The following is a 19,484-nucleotide window of genomic DNA, read 5'->3' as shown; positions in this document are numbered from 1 at the left end:
TTTTACCATGTCATTCTTCTTATTTGTCACCCATGAAATGTCAGCTTGATCTGTGGAAGCTATGTTCTGGTACAACAAGGGTTGGCAAATTACCAAATTTGGTCTGCTTTCTTTTTGCTCATAAAATTTTATTGAGCTGGGCATAGTAGCATGTGCCTGTAGTCCCAGCTACTTGGGATGCTGAGATGGGAGGATCGCTTAAGCCCAGGAGTTCCAGATCAGCCTGGCAACATAGCCAGACTCTGTCTCAAAAAGTTAATTAATTTTTTAAAAAGTTAAAAAAAAAAACCCACTTTAATTGGAATGCATACAACCTACCCATTCAACCATGTTTACATATTGTGTATGGCTACTTTCACACTACAATGGCAAAGCTGAGTAGTTATGACAGAGGCTATGTGGCCCACATCCTAAGATATTCACTATCTGGACCCTTACAGAAAAAGTTTGCTGACTCCTGCACAAGGATGTTCAAGTGGGTCCCAGATGATCCTGAATTGGCTAATGGCTGATGTCTGAATGGTCTCCCATCCTAACCAGTAATTGAGTGCAATGCTTGCATGCTAATGTGGCTTTGGGATATTGGGAATGTGTTAATGTTATACCTGGTATGCACTGGTCTCAGTTTCCAAAGATCTGTGTCTTTATTCTTTATCAATCTGTGGGGGACTTTGGGAGGCGGTCAGGGACAGGTAGTTATGGAGAAGGGAGACAGTCTCATCTCTAATCTATAAAAAATGTATTCCTGAATCACATAACAAAGTATTTTCTTCCCTCATTCTCAGAAATGTAACTTAATGGTTACTTATAATACCGAGTGGGACTTACCAGCTAGACTGGACTTTTGCTCAAAATATTTCTGTCTTGCCCAACCTTATAGCAATAGTCAGCAGTTTCTAAGGAAGGGATTATCAAGACATATAGAAAAGAGAAAGCACCTTATTTTCTTTTAGTGATTCCCAACTACCTCTTTGTTTGAATGCCTACAAACCCTTTCCCTGCCTAGCAGGGCCATACAAATGCTTGGTCCTAGTCTTGGAGGGAGGCAGTAATGATGTGGTCATGACATTCCTCTCCTAGCCTGACTATTCTGGCTTGAAGCATCTGCTAGACTAGCTCCTGGTCCCATGGCAGCTCTTGAGAAAGCTATATATTCTTGAGAAAGCTATATCAAACTGGGTACTTTAATATATGTAAACTTTTATTAAGTAAGTATAGCAGTAAATCTGGTCCTCTGGGCTATACCTTGATGGGTTGCCCATCCTGAATTTGCTATTAGAGTGGGCCCCTCTGCCTATGTTCCACTTACAGAAACTATCTGTTCACCTTGGAATTCTTGGGGGTTGATTAGCATAGCCTAGAGATTTTCTTAACCCTACAGGTTAAGGTTTATTTTTTAAAAAAATTTAGAGATTGATTAATTGGAATGAGGCCCAAATACTTGTAATTTTATAAAAGCTCCCCCCCACCCCCGGCAATTTTGATGGGTAGACAGGGTTGAGAACTTTGTAGGACCAATTAGGCACCTCCTTTCTTTCTTGGGCATTCCAGTAAGTATAATGCATAAAAGCCTCAAATCCTCTCCTCTCCCAAGGGGTACAGAGGCAGAGAGCATTGTGACGTGCAACAGGCTTTGCTGCCTGTCTGCTCTTGGCAGCCCACCCTTTCACACACAGCTTCTCCAAATACTAAATAGTCACGATAACGTAACAAGCAAAGGCCAGAAAAGTGCCTGCCTTAGCTGCTCATCGAATAATGCCTCATAGTACGTCTTCTTCCCTTCTCTCTGATCATCTTCCTGCACTCAGCACACTTAAAGCAAAGTTCCACGCACTGCTGCTTTTCTTAGCTGCCCTTGGCAGCTGTGTAGTTTCCTTACGCTTTGCCCCTGCTGGGAGAGGGCGGGAGACCCCTGGCCAGCCTCCAGCATGAACTGCCTGGTGCTCGGCTCTTCTGTTTTCCCCGTTGAGCCGTGAGTCCCCTGCAGATTGCAGTCCTGTGTTTTCAAGGTCATCTCTGCTAACCCAAAGTACGTTCCAATGGTTTTCAATTTCCAGCTGCTCCTGTGGGATCCAGGCCACTGTTCCTAGCAGTCTGCATCCATCGGTGCCCTGCCTCACCACAGCAGCTGCAAATGCTCAGCTTTGGAGGCAAGGAGGTGGGTGGCAAGGTGCTTCCTATACCATGTTGCCTTGTGTTCAAGATGTTTGGAAAAGGTATCAATGTATGTGCAGTGTTCAAGCTGGCTTCCTCACACATATTAATATAGTTAGAGGATTTTCAACCTAAGTGAAAGGATTGACAGACTGCAGTTGCTGAAGACCAGGGACTCACACGGGAAGTGCAGTCACTTTATTCACAGAAGACGCATCACCGAGATGCCTTTCCTGACCTAGTGCTGCAGTGGTTCTGCATAGGTGTTCTAATAACACCCTGTGCATGTTATCTGTGTATGGTTGGACTCTCCATGCCCCACGGCTGTGTCTCATTGGGAACAGAGCCCCTGAGAAGTTCACTCCATGATGTATGCTTAATGTGCTAGGAATGGTGCTTAATGCTGGGGAGACAGGTATGAGAGAGGTGGAGAAGCTTGCACATTCCAGCTCTGTATAAGAGTGAAGGTGAAGGGTTGTTTTTTACCTGCCTAGCTTTAAACTCAGCCTACTTGTGGTGAATTATTTTGCAAACTGTAAGTATGACTTTGGGGGTTTGAGGCCCTGGGGCTGCTGAAGGGGAGGGGTGATGGGGGGTGGACAGGAGGAACTTCCTAATACTAAAGTTTCACATACTGTGCATGGTCAAGTTGGTACGTTCAACAAACAAAGGGTTAAGCAGATAACTCTGCTGAGGACTTTGCAACTGTAAGTCAGGGTCATCATTTGCATCCTTGCTGCAAATCAGGCAATGTCCACTTTATCTGGTTTTGTGCAGGGGAAAGATGCAGGTGTGAGGTGTGGGGAGAAGATCAAACAAAATAACAAACATGAAGGCTCTTGGACGTTTCAGGGGGCTTGCAAATGTTGGGAGCAAGGTGGTCGCAGGGTGGCTGTGCCCAGTGCAGCAGGGAAGGGGCTGTCGAGGGGCATCCTGAAGTCTTGCAGCAGCTCCTGGGAGCGTAGGACGAGGAGAAGAGAAGCAGTTACTGTGCATGTGGACTGTCTCCCCTGGGATGTCCAGCTCCTGGGGGTGAGGGAATGGGAGAGCATGGCCTTCCCTTTCCTGAGGACAGAGGAAGAAAGGAGGAACCAGTTTTGCTGTCCCTTGGAGGGTGCTGAGGAATGTGCAGGGCAGAGCTTTGGCATTAACTGGCAGTGGTCTTGAGCAAGGCACTGACTTTTCTGGGTTTCTGTTTTCTCTTCAGTAGGCACCGTCTCTGTTGGCTCTGCCCACTCTAATGTCTAGTGATTGTCAAAGAGCTTAAAACCTACTTGGCAAACAATCCATAGCTCAACTGCAAGAATGACAAGAGGCTGAGTTTAAGTCAGCAGTAAGTTCTGCAGTTCAGCAGTCATCAAATACCAGGGAGGGAGGGAATGGATACTTGGTAAGCTCCTTCTTGGCCCCAGGGGTAGGATGCCCCTTTACAGATGGCGTGCCAGGTGCCACTAGAGCCAGGGAAGGGATATGAAACCACTTTCTCCAATAGCTTTGGCTTCACACAAACAAATAATCAAATGGAAGATTGTGTTAGCATGACACTTAGCCGCAGAGGTGTGGAGGTGCCGGAGGACACAAGACCATTTTACAGTTTTACACACCTTGGAGATGGGCCACACCTTCATTTTGCAGGTAAGGAAACAGACCCAGGAAGGTGAAGAGATTTGCTTAACTTGGATGGCAAAATTGCAATAACTCAGGATTTTCACTCTTATTTGCAGAAATAGTCTGCTTCTAAAATGAGAATACTCTTCCTTTTTTTGCCATCCTCTCCTCCTCTCCTCAGTCCCCGTCTCCCCCAGCTATTTTTGCTATGCCATGAAGCACCTGCCTGGCTCCATTCCTGCAGGGCCCACATCCCACACGCTGAAGTCCAGGTGGGAGGGTTGGGCTGACAGACAGACAGCTTAGGCAGCTGGCGTGCTGGTTAAACCTGCCCTCTTTCCAAATGTTCTCTCATTCCATTTTTTTCCCTCAAAAAATATGTTGGTAGGGCAGCCTCCTGCTCTGTGACTTCATGGCCCCAGGAGGCTATGCCTCCCCTCTTCCCTTTTCAGCTTGGGGTTAGCAAATATTGGGTCACCTTTACAGGTGGGTATATAGTCCATCTCTGTCTTGCTTAGGAAACACTCGTACTTGAACAATCCCAAATCCACTTCCTAAATCCTGCTCATTCTGGTCCAGGGTCATTTTCTTTGAGAGTTAATCCTTCCATTCTTCTTTCCTTTTTTCCTTCCTCCCTTCCCTCCGTTCCTTCCTTCTTTCCATTTCTGGGCCACATGTGGGGTACAGCTGTGTACAGGCTGTCAGTACGGGGTCCCATGGTGCCCTCCCAGAGCCCACAGTCTGGTGGAGGAGACAGCCCTGTTAGTGAGTGCCACACTGGGCTGTGACAGGTGCCTGGCGGCAGGACACTGCACCCCTCCCTGGAGGCTGGAGACCTCCTGGGGGAGCTGCAGCCTGAGGCATGAAAACTTGGCTGAGGAAAGGGTGACAAGGGAAGGGGATGTGTTGCCCCCGTGGGAGTGGCCACAGTGGAGCTGACAGGCTAGAGTGAGACGAATGTGGTGGATGCTGTGTGACGGTCCCTGCTCCCCCAAGCTGCACTGTGTTCTCCTTAGAAATAGGTGTGTCTCCTGGCCCCAGGGCCCTGCTACAAATTCTCCTCCTCTCTGTCTCTCTGAGACAGAGTCTCACTCTGTTGCCCAGGCTGGTGTACAGTGGCATGATCATAACTCACTGTGACCTCAAACTCCTGGACTCAAGTGATCCTCCTGCCTCAGCCTCCCAAGAGTGCTGGGACTACAGGCGTGAGCCACAGCACCTGGCCTCCTTTCTTTACCATAGGGATTCCAGCATGTTCCTGAGCACCAGAGTGGGGAGACGTGGGCTCTAGCCCAGCTGATGGTCTGGATGACTTTGGGCAAGCCACCTCACTCCCCAGGCCTTCGTTTCCTCACTGGCAAAATAAGAGAAGAGAAGGAGCCCACAGCTGAAAGCTGGAGCAAAGGTCTCTGGAGTGTTCTTTAGCTCCAAAATCTGAGCTCCACAAAAACCTGATCTGCCTGGAGGAGCCAGGGAACATTCCCCATTTACCCACGATGATTAGGTGATGGCTGTGCCTGCTGCTGGAAGAAATTCTCATACTCAGCACCGGCTGCAGATTTAGTGAGGCTTAGTGCAAAATGAAACGTACGGCCCCACGCAGACCCTAAACCATGCAGACCCTAAACCAAGCACAGGCTGTGCGTGGCTACACCGGCTGCCCTGCTCATAATTATATCTGCGTGCAGGAGGAATTTAGGGCTGAGCTCATGAGAAGGGCATTCCCACCTGAATGGCCAGGGTCCACTCGGGGATGACAACAGCCCCGCAGCCCCCTTCAGACCACCCCTCTGCCACCAGCACCTATTTTGAAGGGCTGACTTTGCCTGTGCTTGTTCTTCTGTGTCTTGAGGAAATATTGTGCTCTTTAATAGGGAGGTCAGGTTTCCAGAACAGATTAATGACTGTTTCAGAGTTTGCAACTGACCCCAGTGCCCCTGCCCTTGGAGACAGAGTGGCCAAGCCTTCCCTCATAAAGGACCTCTTTCATGCCTCACAACACCGACTCCCTTCCCTGCTCAGTCCCCGTGTGTGGGTGGGATCTGGGGCCGAGATAAAGGAAGAGAACGCCCCCACGTCCCCCGAGGCCCCTGATGTCTTAAGAAGCACTTGCAGACGGAGGGGTTGAGTTGTGCCCACCTTGCGTCACCTGAGGAAGTGGGAGATTTTCTTCTGGATTCAGTTTTTAAACACAGAATTTCCTTATTTTTGTAGTATAAAAACTCTCTGGGCATCGCGCTGTTTCAGGTTTCATATCTAATTTCCAACCCCCTTGCAATCTTGGCAGCTGAGCTTAGCCTTCATCAAAGTCATTTCCCTTTCCTTTCACTGCCTCACTGCCCCATTCGCTCTGTACAGCACAGATGAATTCATTCTCTGCCCCGAGTGCCAGTGCTGCTGCTATTCTTCCTGATTCTCATCGTGATGATGCAATTTCTTCAGGTTTGTTCACACCTTGAAGTCATCTGTGAATCCCATTCAAAGCATTCTGAATGTCATTCAAAGCATTCTGCCTCTCTGCCTCCCTCCCCATCCTTCCCCATCCTAGCAGTCCAGTTTGTTTGTGTTTATTCATCCATCCATCCATCCATCTGTCATCTCATGCACCCACTTTGTGCTAGGCACTGGGGGCATAGAGATGACATGGTGAGTTCTTGCCCTCAGGACATGGCAGTGTAGGGGGGGGCAGAATATATAAATAAGTGATTAATTACAGTGCAATTAGATATGCACAAAGCAGGAGCCAGTAAAATGAGAAGCTTTGGATGGTGAACAAGGAGTTGAGAAGGATGTGCTGGCAGGAGAGGTTGGCACACTCTAAGCAGAAGGAACACTATGCACCAGCATAGGTGTATGTGCAACCATCACATACGGGCCAGGCGTAGTGGCTCACACACCTGTAATACCAGCAATTTGGGAGGCTGAGGAAGGAGGACTGCTTGAGTCCAGGGGTTTGAGGTTGCAGTGAGCCATGATGACACCACTGCACTCTAGCCTGTGCAACAGAGTGAGACTCTGTCTCAAAAGAAAATCACATATGGTGGAAGCTCTGAGTCTTGGTAAATTGTTGGAGCACAAAGTTAGAGAATCTGGAGACAGGACAGAGATTGGTGAGAATTTAGTCTGGAGTGGCAGGCAGAGGCTAGGTTATCCTAAAACACTCAGGCTTCTCGGTGGTCCTGGGGCTCCACCCAGTGGTTGCTTTTAAGGAAGGGAGTGAAAGGGTCAGATTTTATTTTGGAAAGACAACTCTGGCAACACTGCTGAGAATGGATTTCATGAGTGACATCCAAGGCAGGGAGGTCTTTGTGGGGCATAAGGCAAGGAATGATGAGGGCCTGAACCAAGGCTGTAGCACCAGGAAGGAAGAGGACATTCAAACGGTATTTTGGAGATAAAATTGGTAGGGCAGAATGACAGGTTGGAGGAGTAGATGACATCTGGGTTTCTGGCTTTAGAAAGTGGGTGCATGGAAGTCCTTTCCACTCTCAGTCCTTTCCTACACCAGTGTCCATTCTGCCTCAGGCCTGCCTCCATTGTCCCTGCATTCCATTTCATTAACAATACATATATCAGGGCCTGGCGTGGTGACTCACTCCTGTAATCCTAGCTCTCTGGGAGGCCGAGGCAGGTGGATTGCTTGAGGTCAGGAGTTCAAAAACAGCCTGAGCAAGAGCGAGACGCCGTCTCTACTATAAATAGAAAGAAATTAATTGGCCAACTAATATATATAGAAAAAATTAGCCGGGCATGGTGGCGCATGCCTGTAGTCCCAGCTACTCGGGAGGCTGAGGCAGCAGGATTGCTTGAGCCCAGGGGTTTGAGGTTGCTGTGAGCTAGGCTGACGCCACGGCACTCACTCTAGCCTGGGCAACAAATTGAGACTCTGTCTCAAAAAAAAAAAAAATACATATATCAGGCTTTCATTTCTTGCCTAGATTTTTGAAGTATCCCTCAATCTCTTTCAATCCATCCTACATACTGCTGCTGAAGTGATCTTCCAGAAATAGCTGAACAAGAATCTCCAGTGGTTTCCTATTGCATATTGAATGAGGTCCAGGTTTTTAGCATCACTATCAATATTCATTGCCAGAGAAGAGACACTCTTTTCCCTTAGTGTCCAATTTTTAAGAGAAGATGAGGCAAATAAAATGTGAAGTAATCTAATGTTAAATGGTCTCTAGAAGGGGCATAGAATTTCTACTGTGAGGTGAAAGGAAGGAAGGAGGGCAGGTATCTCCCAGGGTTGAGGCAGGGTGATCTTGGTCTGTTCCCATCCTGTCTTTCCAGGTGTATCTTCCACTTCTCCCCTGCACCTGTGCTCCCTGGTCTGTCCAGACTGGTCTCATTGTTGCCTGAGAATGACTCCCTTCCCACCTGGGTCTTTTCAGACTCTATTGCCTCTGCCTGGAATACTCACCCTCATGTTTCTGTCTGTTGAAATCCTACCCATCTTTTGATATCCAGCCCAAATGCAAGGACCCCACAAATCCCCTATCCAAAAGAGATCCCCCTGAAGCACTTTGTCTTTCTTATGCACTTTGCACATCTTACTATGTTCAGCACCCAACATGGCTCATATTTTACCTCTCTCACTAGACCGCTGGACTGGGAGCAGAAATGGAAAACCAGCGGCCTCAGGCCTGGGTCCAGCCTGTTGATTTGTTTTGTGAGTTTGCACGTTTTTTTCCACATGAAAATTAATTTATTAAGAAAATTATAACCTACATTAAACACACAGAAAAGTTTAACATATGATATGATAATATATATTTGGGACCTATCACCAAGAAAGAACAGATGTGCCGCTCACACCTCACCACCCACTTTTTAAGAAACAAAATATTACACATAGAGTTTGAGCACTAGCCCACGCAGCCCTCTCCTGGAGCTGGTCTTCACACTGTTTTTTTTTCTTTAAATTTAGAATTAGTTGCCAATATTTAGAAATCGAGAGATTTCACATAAAAATTGGCCCTCCGCCACTTTGTCTGCCAGGTCTTCGGCAGGCCATGGCCCGCTTGGCGGCTCCACCTGTGGCTCCCTTCGTGGAGCCCATAGCTGAGTCAGGCACCTGAGCTCCCAAACGAACGCCCTGCTGGAAACCCTCCTCACCTGGCGGGCCAGCCTGCTCGCTGCCCCTTGCCCGCCTCCCCTCTCGCACCTCCACCCTCACCCTCTCCTCCTGCTCACACCCATCCTCATCCTCACCTCTGCCCAGGCTGCTTCCCTGCCTGCACTGACCGCCCTGGCTCTCCGACCCAAGACCCACGAATCCTTCAAGGCCAAGTTCAGGTCCACCCCCACCTCCCCGCTCCGTGAAGCTTTGCCCAGTAACTTCAGCTCCGCTCCATCCCCCATGCTCACGTGGACGCAGCGCACAACACAGTCCTTCATTCCTTTCCTGCATGCCCCGCAGTCACCCCGGCGGAGGGAGGGGACGCGGACGCGCCGCAGCAGCCCGGGCAGGTCCCCGCTTCCTTCTCCGCTCCGCGCCGTGGTTGCCCCCGTGCGGCGCGGCGCGCGAGCTCCGACCGTCAGCCCCGCGTCCCCGTCCGCAGGGATGGGACTTGGTTGCCCAAAGCATTGCGGGGCCTTCATGCTTATCCGGTTGAGGCCGCCGACCAGTCCGATGCCCTCTTCTCTTTCTTCTCCGTTCACCCTTCGCTGCCCGCAGGAGACAAAGCCCCTGCCCTTCCCTGTGAGAACTGCCCTGGCGGATTTCACTAGGCTAGCGACAAGGGTGAAGCGCCCTTGTCCCAGCCTGCGCCACCGTCCTTTCCCTCCTGCGCTTTGGCATAGACGGACGGAAGGGGGCACACCTTCCAGGCGCCGAGCAGACGCGGGCCGTTGTGCTTCGTGCAGCAGAGGGGCAGGAAGGGAGTGGTCCATTTCTCACCTTGCCCCATAGCCTGGGGCCACCAGGCTGCCCGAAGCCCTGCGCTGAACATCTGTCCCCTCGGACTTCAAAGGTGCTGGAAACCTGCTCACCTGGGCCAGAGTGTTTCCTTCCTTTCTCCTTCAGAGTGAATGCTCACACTATCTCCTTTGTGGTACTCTATTCACCTGCTTACGGATCTTAACCAGATTCCCTGGGTAAGCAAAACCATCTTGATGCTGTTGTGACTCTCGTGGCGGCTGTGACACACACGAAGGGCAGGACAACACCGAGGACTAGGGGAGGCGGCTTTCCCCTCCCCACTCGGGCTCTAGTTCGCCACTGTCCCTGTTGCCCACAACGGTGTTTCCACTGTTGGTTCTCTGGTTGGTGAATGACTGTTGTCATCATTTAAGTCCCCAAACTTGTCTTTGCTGGCCTTCTCTCCTTGGGGAAATTGAGAAGAATGAGAGGGCCAGTGGTTAAAATGAAATGGAGAGGAAGGAAAGAAGCTAAGGAGATAGAAGAATAAAGGAGCAGCAGGTGCAACTTAAGAGAGAGGGAGGGGGTGGAGGAGGGAGAGGGAGTTAAATCTGGAGGGGTGGGAGAACAGACTTCTACTTTTTGAGCTGTGTAGAAGGTAAATTTTTGGGAGCATTAACACCTGTTCCCTTTACTTCTTAGGAACCCATGGTGGTGGCTCCATTGTGTGATTTGCAAGGTTGAAATACGGGCTATGAATTACCAGAATGGCCAACACAGGCATATCCAGGTGTGTTCTAGAGACCTTCAAGGAAACTGGTGCTGAAAGTGGAGGCTAGATGCACCTCTACTCTTCTCTCCTCTGCGCAGGGCCACTTGCTAAGGCAGGCACACCCTCCAGACACCCCTCAGGGATTCTCCGGGTTCTAGAGAGGGCCCTGCACAGGACGGGGCAAGAAGGAGATAACCTGAGGGAGTTGGGGCTCTCCAGGGATCACCAGCCCGCGCTCCAGTCCTCTGCTGTACCACTCACACGCCCCTCCAGGCCACATGGTTCAGTGGAAAGACAAGGGCTTTCGAGTCAGTCTCCTTGGTTAACTGGCCTAGTCACTAACCAGTCTGTGTGACTGTGAACAAGTTTCCCCATTGACAAAATGGGAAGAGTGATCCCCACCTGATAGGTTCCTGGTGAGGGTTAAGTGACGTACTGTTCGTCCGTCATGGAGCCCACAACTGATATGGTAATGGTGCTTCGTCTTCTTCCCCATCCCTGACTCTTCCTCCCCCTCCCACCACTCCACGTTGCTTTTCTGGGGATGGTGATGCCTAGTGATGGAAAGGAAAACACACACCTCCCTCCAGGTTAAACATTAAAACATTTATTGTCAGTTTCATTGAACTATGAGAAGGAATGGGTTTTTTTTAAAAGAACAGAAATGCTTTAACATTTAAGAGGGGAGACGGAACTAACAGGCAAAACTCTCAGTTGAAAGAGGCTCTGAATCCTTCAGAACCAGCCAACTGAGATTCAGTAACAGCAAATCACCTTGTCTGTCTTCCAGTGGATGGTCAGGACAGAGAGCTTCTGATCAGGCCAGTGACTGGCAAGGTTTCTGATGGTGCGAGAAAGACAATAATTTGGCCGTTGTGTACAAGGAAGGCAGCAGGGGTTGAGCTTGTGCCCTTGTCACCTTCTTTATGAAGCAAAGAGGGGAGAGCTTGGCTGGCAATCATAACAGTTTCCCTATCCACTTCCCTGTCATCCTCAAATCACTGAGTCTTCAATTTCAGAGTCTCCTTGTGCTGGTCCAGCAGAGAACCAATCCACTTCACGGTTTTCTGCTTGGCTTCCTCCCAGCTGAAGAGTGGCTCATACCCTAGATCTCGCTGGGCTTTCTTGTAGGAGAAGGTGAACACGCTATTTGACAATGTCACGACGTGGCGGTTGAGGGGGGGTTGGTATCTGTAAATTGGACTCAGCAGGAAGCTCAGTGTTTCCAGCAGGAAGGCAATCCAGTACTGCAGACATAGAGGAAGGCTCAGGCTGGAATCCAGGCGGAAGCCCCATTCTTTGCTCAGGATGTAATTGAAGTCATCATAGCTCTGGTGAGGCGTGTCATCTGAGATGTAGTAGAACTGTCCTTGGATGCTTGGGGCCTTCTTGGGGTCCCGCAGGGCCCTCAAGGCCAGAATATGGGCCCAGGCCACATTGCCTACATAGACTGGGTTGGCGACGGAGAACTTGCCATAATTCGTCAGGGTCCAGTTGTTCTTCAGAGCCTTAGTCATAATGTCAAAAAGGAACGGGCTCCCATCCCCATAGATGTACATGGGCCTTAAGGCACAAGTGTACAAAGTGCCACCATTTTTCAGAGTCCACCCATTAGCTGCAAGCACAGCCTTCTCTGCAAGCTTTTTGCTGTATGGGTATGGAGCAGACCATGTATTTTCAAGGTAGTCTTCTTCATGGCCGTTCTGGATGATCTCCATGTAGGAGTTGGGTCCAGCTACCTCTAGGCTGCTGGTATGAATGAAGATTGGCACACTGGCTTGGACACAGGCCTCCAACAGGAGCTGGGTACCTGCCCAAGGAGAGCATGCTGTCAGTGTCAGGAAGTAACCTGAAGGGCCAACCACGTCTACAGATTCATGTGCACTCCCCATCCCCAAGTACGATGGTTATTGCAGATTTGAAGTACATTCTTCTGTGTCTCTGACTGAGATCTGGCCATGCTACAGGCATAGGAAAAACACAGAAGTAAAAAGATACTGACATTTAGGTTCTAGAGAGCAAGAATTTCTAGACATTTGGGTTCATGGACGTGTGTGTGTGTGTGTGTACTTTAATTTTGGAAAAGGATATAGGGTTGTCACTTTATATTTTCATAAGTAAGGAAATTTAAAAATTGCCATTATTATCTCTACCATTTTATTAAAGATAGGTCATTTTAAGTGCAAAAATTAGGAGGCCATACTTTCAGAATATGGACAGTCCTAGTCCTTAGCCAAACAAGAACATCACACATGCATATACACAGATGTATATAGATGATATACACTCAAATATGTGTTGAATTGCTCATATTTTTCTCATTTTGTTGATGACCAATAAAAGGTTTGTCCCAAGGACCATTGTTTGTGTCATTGAGCAACAGTGAGTTGTGGGGAGATGCTGGAGACCTTGACTCTGTTCCTGATTGTGCATTCCTTGAGAAGGCCACTCCTAATTCTGGCTGTGACTTTGTTTACCCCGTTATGAAAAGTAGGGGTGATAAACCTTCCTTTTACTCAGCATTCTGGACCCTGCACTGGCCTTTTAGGTTGAGCCTGGTGGAGACCTGGAAAGAAGAGAGTGCCCTCTGCTGGTGATAGCTATAATGGGAAGATCTTGTAGAATCCCTGCAGTCAGGTAGACTTGAAGCTCACGGAGGTAATCCACAGAGCCTTCCCTGGAAGAAGGAAACACTTTCCTGGGCAAAGGATAATTTTTATTTATTTATTTTTTGTGCTTTTTGCCCCTTTTAAAAGTATTTGTGAAATTTTGTTGTTTTTGGAGAGACAGCTTCACTTTTATTTTTTTTAATCTGGTGGCAGAGAAAATTTGGGATGATAATTACCTGTGGGTGGGGGAAATGACCATCATTGTGAAGCATTTTTTAAACCTGGGAGTGATGATGGTTTTAGTAAACTGATGCCTCTAACACTTCCCCTTTCATTTCACAGCCCTTGTTGAAAGCTTTGGAGAGCAGGAATTATGAGAAAGGGACTAAAAATGAAAAACTAGTTATTCTTAGCACTTTCCTTACAGTGTAGGGATAGTTAGGGGTGTGGCTAAGTAGAAACTAGAAAGGGCCTTTGTCCAGATGGTGCTGGAGACCCCAAAACAGTTAGTTGCTTTAGGAAAGGAGTCTATAAGTAGATTAAATTTGGAAGGCCAGGCATGGAGGACGGATGGGCGGCGGGCTGGGGTGCTGCGGTGCTAGGGAGACTGGTCTCCAGGGATCAGAGGGATTATACTACAGGGCACGATTCCTTAAGCCCACGTGTCCGGATCTGAGGTAGATTGGAAAGCCACAATTCAAAAAGGGCCACCAAGCATGTAAGGGATTTGGATCTAATCAGGGTGTACTTTGGGCATCTGGCTAGAAACCAGTGATGGGATTTTGGGTAATGGGAAGCTATTATTGTTAAAATCTTGTGGGAAGGCAAGTGATGGGTAAGTTTGTCCTTCATTCTGTGAATCAGCCAGGCTAGTTCTCTCTCTCTCTCTCTTTTTTTTTTTTTTTTGAGATAGAGTCTTACTTTGTTGCCTGGGCTAGAGTGCCATGGTGTCAGCCCAGCTCACAGCAACCTCAAACTCCTGGCCTCAGGCAATCCTTCTGCCTCAGCTTCCCAAGTAGCTGGGACTACAGGCATACACCACCATGCCTGGCTCATTTTTTCTATATAATTTTAGTTGGCCAATTAATTTCTTTCTATTTTTTAATAGAGATGGGTCTCACTCTTGCTCAGGCTGGTCTTGAACTCCTGACCTTGAGTGATCCACCCACTTCTGGCCTCCCAGAGTGCTAGGATTACAGGCGTGAGTCACCATGCCTGGCCTCTGGCTAGTTCTCTTGAGAGGAATCCTTCTTTGAGTGGGCAGGAAGGGTCCAGATGTTCTCATTCGCCTACATACAAGGTTTAAAATGATAACTAAGGAAGCACCTGAAAGGTCTGGTTTGGCCCAGGGGAGGCAGGGGCTGCCTAGCTATCAAGAGCTTGAAGTCAGAGTCAGTTGACTTTGGATTGGAGCAGCAGTAGAAAGTGTTTCCGTAGTGTTTGGAGGCACACAGGTGTGAGTGGAAGTTCTAGCTCTCTTGCCACCATCTGTGGGGCCTTGGACAAATTGCTTGCCCTTTCTCAGCCCTAGTTTCCTCATCTAAAAAATTGAGGGAACAGTCTGAACCCCTCTCTTGGTAGTGGGACATAGGGCACTGGGCTCAGAGCATAGCAGGTGTTCAGTGTTGGGGCTTCTCTTCCCTCCCTGCCCTTTACTCCCATCCTCATTTTCCCACCTTGCTTCCTCTCCTCCCTGGGCCGCTGTACCTTTAAAATTGACGTTCATGATGGACTCTCTAGGAATGATACCCATGATGTCGATGATAGAGGCAGTGTGGATGACAACTGAGATGTCCTGGCAGGCTTTCTTCAGGCACAGCTCATCCAGGATGTCTCCCTCCAGCATTGTCAGCTTGGTCTTGCTCTGGAGCTCTGTGTGAACACAAGTCATGCCACGGGGAGGCTTTCTGGATCAGGCTGGCAAGTTTGCTGATCAAGTTGGCATTTACTGAGGTCTTCAAGGATAGTTAGAGTAGGGGTATGGTAGGGAGGCAGTACATTCCACGGGTGGAACAAGTAAGCAAAGGCACAGTAATCAGAATGTGTAGCATTAATTGGGAAATAGCAAACGTTTGTTTCTACCTCATCTCATACTAGAAAAGGAATTTGAACATGAGCTGTCAGGTGAGCCTGGAACATAAAAACTGTCAAAGAGAGAAATGGGAAGTTCATCAAATTCATTAGGAAGAGTAAGATGATTGTGGAGAGTTGCATAGTAAGAGGAAAGACTTTGAATTTATCTCTGTAGGGAATGAGAATCATGTATGGATTTGGAATAAGAGAAGAAACAGAAGCAGAATTGTGCTATAGGAAGCTAACCTTGGCTTCAGGATATAGACGGACTGGTTTGAGGGATGTAAAAGAAAGCAAGGTGACCAAGATATTAAGCAGAACGTCCGCGCCAAAGTTCAGATGAGGAGGACTGGGACCAGGGCCCAGCAGTAGGCAGAGGAAGGGAGAGATGTAGAAGGTTTGAATTTCAGGTGTTACCTTGGCAGATCCTGGTACTTACTAGATCTAAACTGAGAGCGAATGGAGAAGTCAAAGTCAGCCCCAGTGTTTCTTGCTTGTGCAGTGAGGGGGAGAGTGGAGCCATCAGCAGGCAATTTAGGATAGGCTCAAATGATGAATTTCATTGAAAAACTCTTTTCATATGTCAAATATTGCCAAAAGTAGATGTCAATGCTGAAAATGAGTCAGCCACCAAGGGACTCACATTCCAGCCGTCTAGCCAAGGGCAGTGATATAACATCAATATTTTCAGGCTCCTCTGAAATCCACAGGAAGTGACACTGCCAGTAACCTTGTCACGTCAAATCAGTCCCCCAAATGAATCCATGCTACATATCATTTGGATAAATACCCTACATTTGTTTGTGCTTTGTAACTGGCACACAACTTTCACAGCTCGCTTGGTTCCGTTTACAGCTAGCTCATGAAATAGCTATTCTGATTCCCACTTTATAGATGAGGAAACTGAGGCTCAGAGAGGTTAAGGGACAGATCTGAGGTCATACTTCTAGTGAAGGCTCAAACCTGCACCTCCCTGCCTCCAAGTCTTGTTGACTTTCCCCCATACCCCAAGTATTGGCTATTTGGAATCAACTTTTCTGAGACATAGTAAGGATAAGTCAAAGTCCAAAGGACAGGATAAGTCAAAGTCCAAAGGACAGTGACATTCAGAGTCAAAAGTTTAGGGCTAGAGAAATTGCTTCCTGGGGTACAAACAGAACCATTTGCCCTCCTTGAGCCTGTGCCAATTTTGTGTACTCACAGCCCCTTCCCATTGTCCAGGAAATCCAAGAAGGCCCCGGAGTAGGGGTGCAGTGGGAGAGGCTGCTGGGAAGGAGGTGGATAACAGCCCGAGAGTGGAATGTTCTGATTGTGTCGCCACTGCTGCCTTCCCCCCTCCCCTCCCCTCACCTCCTTCGCTGCTGACTTCAGACGGACTGGCTCAAAGGAGTTGCTCTGTGGAAGTGGGAGAAGTCCAAAGGCAAGGGAGAAAAGGACTCTTACCCCATTAGTTCACAGGGATCTAGCGAGACCATGGGAGGGACACTTGGGATGTTTTTGTGATAGAACCATAGCTCCCTCCTTCTCTACAGCACTGTGGACTTGGAAAATGTTTTATGTATAATGAATATGCAGTTGTTTTTATGGTCTGAGCTGGGTTAGAAATAGGCCCAGAGACACTACAAGACAAACTACCAGTTAAGAGCATAGATGCTGCAGCTAGACTGCCTGAGTTCAAATCCAGCTGTGCTATATTCATGCTGTGAGACCTTGGACAAGTTAATTAACCTCTTGGCCTGCATGGTGGCTCACGCCTGTGATCCTAGCACTCTGGGAGGCTGAGGTGGGCGGATTGCTCAAGGTCAGGAGTTCAAAACCAGCCTGAGCAAGAGTGAGACCCTGTCTCTACTATAAATAGAAAGAAATTAATTGGCCAACTAAAAATATATAGAAAAAATGAGCCAGGCATGGTGGTACATGCCTGTAGTCCCAGCTACTCAGGAGGTTGAGGCAGAAAGATTGCTTGAGCCCAGGTGCTGGAGGTTGCTGTGAGCTAGGCTGAGGCCATAGCATTCTACCCTGGGCAAAGAGTGAGACTCTGTCTCAAAAAAAAAAAAAAAAGTTAATTAACCTCTCTGTGCCTGTTTCCTCATCTGTATAAAAGGAAGATAATAATATTACCTATCTCATAGGACTGTTACAAGGAGCAAATGAGTTGGCTCATGTAAAACATTTAGCACAATACCTGGCACGGCAAAAACATGGCGAGGATTCTCTGTTATTATCTTTATAATATGTAGGCCTTTGCCCATTCATGACACCCCCTGAATTTTCACCATAAGAAAACTATTTCTCTAGGTTGAGCATGGCCCTTTTCTGATATCGGAAGTTAGATTGCAAATATTGCTGAGACATAAAGATTACAGTTGTAATCAATTGTGGGTTAATATTTGTTTAACACAGAGGGTGGAGGAAATCAGACATTTGAAGAGGTCAGACAGAGTACAGTGAAAGAAGAGTAAAGTGTTGGGTGCAATCCTGGAGTGCTGAAAAGTGACCTAGCACCCACCCCACATGCATAGTTAAGGATCAGGTCATGTGACTCCCAACCGTCTAATCAAAGTGGTTCCATGGTGCCCTCTGAACCACAAAAGAGGTCCCTATCTAGACACTATAAAATAAAACACAGAGCATAGCCAATGGTTCTCTCTCTCTCTCTGCCCTTCCTTTTGCTTGTCCAGCTGTGACAATGGGTTCGCTCGTCATCCATGGTGTATGTACCATGCTTTGTAAACCTATATCTTGCTGTTGCCCTATAATCCTCTCTTTCCCTCCTCAATAAGCCTCATTTTCATGCTTGCCTAACTTCGGCATGTCTGGTCATTCTTCGGCCACTAGCTCGCCAAGAACCAACAATTTCAGACTAAAACCTAACAAAGATGCTAAGTGAGCCACAGAACAAAACACAACAAAACCCAGGGCAGTCGGGAGAAGTAGGGACCCCAGTGGTGAGGTCTCCGGGATAATGGTCCCTTGCAGATGTTTTACAGCACTTGCCAAGACAAAATTCAGCAGAACATTAAAGAGAGGTAGACAAGAAAAGAACTGATGTCTGATTTTCTAGATGAGACAAAAGGAGTCATGGAGGCCAAGGTATCTGGCCTGCCACCAACCACCCTCTCTAGCTCTGGATCAGGGCCAGAATCTAGTCTCCCGACCCCCAGTCCGATATCTTTTGTACTGTGCCATCCATAATTCCTTTCTGATGACTTTTCATATGGGATTAGTCTTGATTTGGCTATAACTTTCTGTAATTTGCCAGACAAGGACCCCCTCCACATACCCATGCAGAGTTGAAGATGGAGCCACACACCCATGACTCCAATTCACTTACTAGAAAATTCCTCCTTCACTTCTGGTCTGAAGATCTTGTCCAGGGCCCTGATCTCCTGCAGATCCTTCTCCTCCACCAACAAGCGGACGATCCTCTGACCCAGAAACCCTCCGGCTCCTGTCACAAGGCAGCTCCACCCCGCCATGACCGATCCAAGGTACCAAGAAACACTTGCCAGGAACCAGAAGATACTGGAGAGAAGATCTGATTATAGGGTGACCATGCAGAGAGCTAAAAAGAGGTCAAATGTGAACAGGCTCACAAAAACACCTGTTGTTCCCTGCACTCTACTTTCGCAAAAAACTGCATGCCCTCCCACCCCCAGGAGTAGTTGAAAGAAAATGAGAAATCTCTAACCTGTTAGATTGTTGAGAGCCAGACAAAAGAGCATGGGAGCTCATTGCCTTATATCCTCAAAGGCAGAACTGGAACTTTATGAGCTGTTGCCATTGGCTCAGCCTTATCACCTTGAATTCCTTTATCACTTGCTCCTCCTCCAGGATCTCTTCTCCCAAGAGAATTGTGACCTTTAAGTTATATCACTCATTCCTCCCAGGCACAGGAAGAGAAAGGCAGCTTCAAGGCCACAGTGTGATTAAACTTGTGGTTTTAGCCTAAACAGGACACCTGTCAGCTCATAGCTGTCTGGGTTCCACAATCTGTGAAATATACAGTAGACTGGGAACAATCCCCAAGTATAATGTTAACTTTGGTCTGTGCAACAAACACTTGGGCAATAACATGTTTGGAGAGAAAATCCACTTTAACCCATTGTCTCCTTTCTCTGAGTGTCATTTGAAATGTTGATGCCATCTTGCAGCAATGTTACATGAAATGATTTTTTTCCCCACCCAAGATATTCAAAACCTCAATTTTGGTTTCTTCCTGGAGAACTCTGGGTTCCTGGAGGAACAGTGTCATTGAAGGGATACTATCCAGTTGTATGTCCTAGATCACAAGAGTGGGGCTTTGTAGTTGTGTGCTGCAGTGGCCCTTCTCATGGACATTTGCACCCACCCCATACTTTGGCTGCAAAACCACTCTTAGCATATTTCTGAACTGAAGATGCCCTGG

At 47.9% G+C, this 19,484-nt stretch overlaps 1 protein-coding gene across 3 annotated transcripts; it reads right to left on the bottom strand.

Annotated features, from left to right (window-relative positions):
- Positions 1–10,979: 10,979 nt before the first annotated feature.
- Positions 10,980–19,030, bottom strand: HSD3B2 (hydroxy-delta-5-steroid dehydrogenase, 3 beta- and steroid delta-isomerase 2). 3 transcript variants are annotated; one of them, XM_012761854.3, is made up of 4 exons: positions 18,768–19,030; positions 18,411–18,614; positions 14,711–14,875; positions 10,980–12,204 (listed from the first exon to the last, which is right to left on the bottom strand). In XM_012761854.3, exons 1-4 carry the CDS (start codon positions 18,799–18,801, stop codon positions 11,393–11,395), a joined length of 1,215 nt encoding a protein of 404 aa, XP_012617308.1. In that variant the 5' UTR covers positions 18,802–19,030; the 3' UTR covers positions 10,980–11,392. The 3 variants fall into 3 exon arrangements, with proteins under 3 accessions (XP_012617308.1, XP_012617309.1, XP_012617310.1); XM_012761855.3 differs by having other exon boundaries at positions 18,411–18,601; XM_012761856.3 differs by having other exon boundaries at positions 18,411–18,641; positions 18,768–18,801.
- Between the last annotated feature and the right edge of the window lie 454 nt (positions 19,031–19,484).

The sequence above is a fragment of the Microcebus murinus genome, chromosome 2 (assembly GCF_040939455.1).
Source record: "Microcebus murinus isolate Inina chromosome 2, M.murinus_Inina_mat1.0, whole genome shotgun sequence".
Taxonomy (NCBI): Eukaryota; Metazoa; Chordata; class Mammalia; order Primates; family Cheirogaleidae; genus Microcebus; species Microcebus murinus.
Note: the sequence above shows the minus strand (reverse complement) of the source record. Positions and strands in the feature narration are given on the sequence as shown.

Excerpts from the sequence above, each read along its gene's own strand:
- HSD3B2 (XM_012761854.3), bottom strand. The coding sequence starts at position 18,801 with ATGCTCTTTTGTCTGGCTCTCAACAATCTAACAG. Across the intron at positions 14,876-18,410 it reads AGTGAAGGAGGAATTTTCTA|AGCTCCAGAGCAAGACCAAG; the intron begins GTAAGTGAATTG and ends GTGTTCACACAG. Across the intron at positions 12,205-14,710 it reads CATGAACGTCAATTTTAAAG|GTACCCAGCTCCTGTTGGAG; the intron begins GTACAGCGGCCC and ends CTCCTTGGGCAG.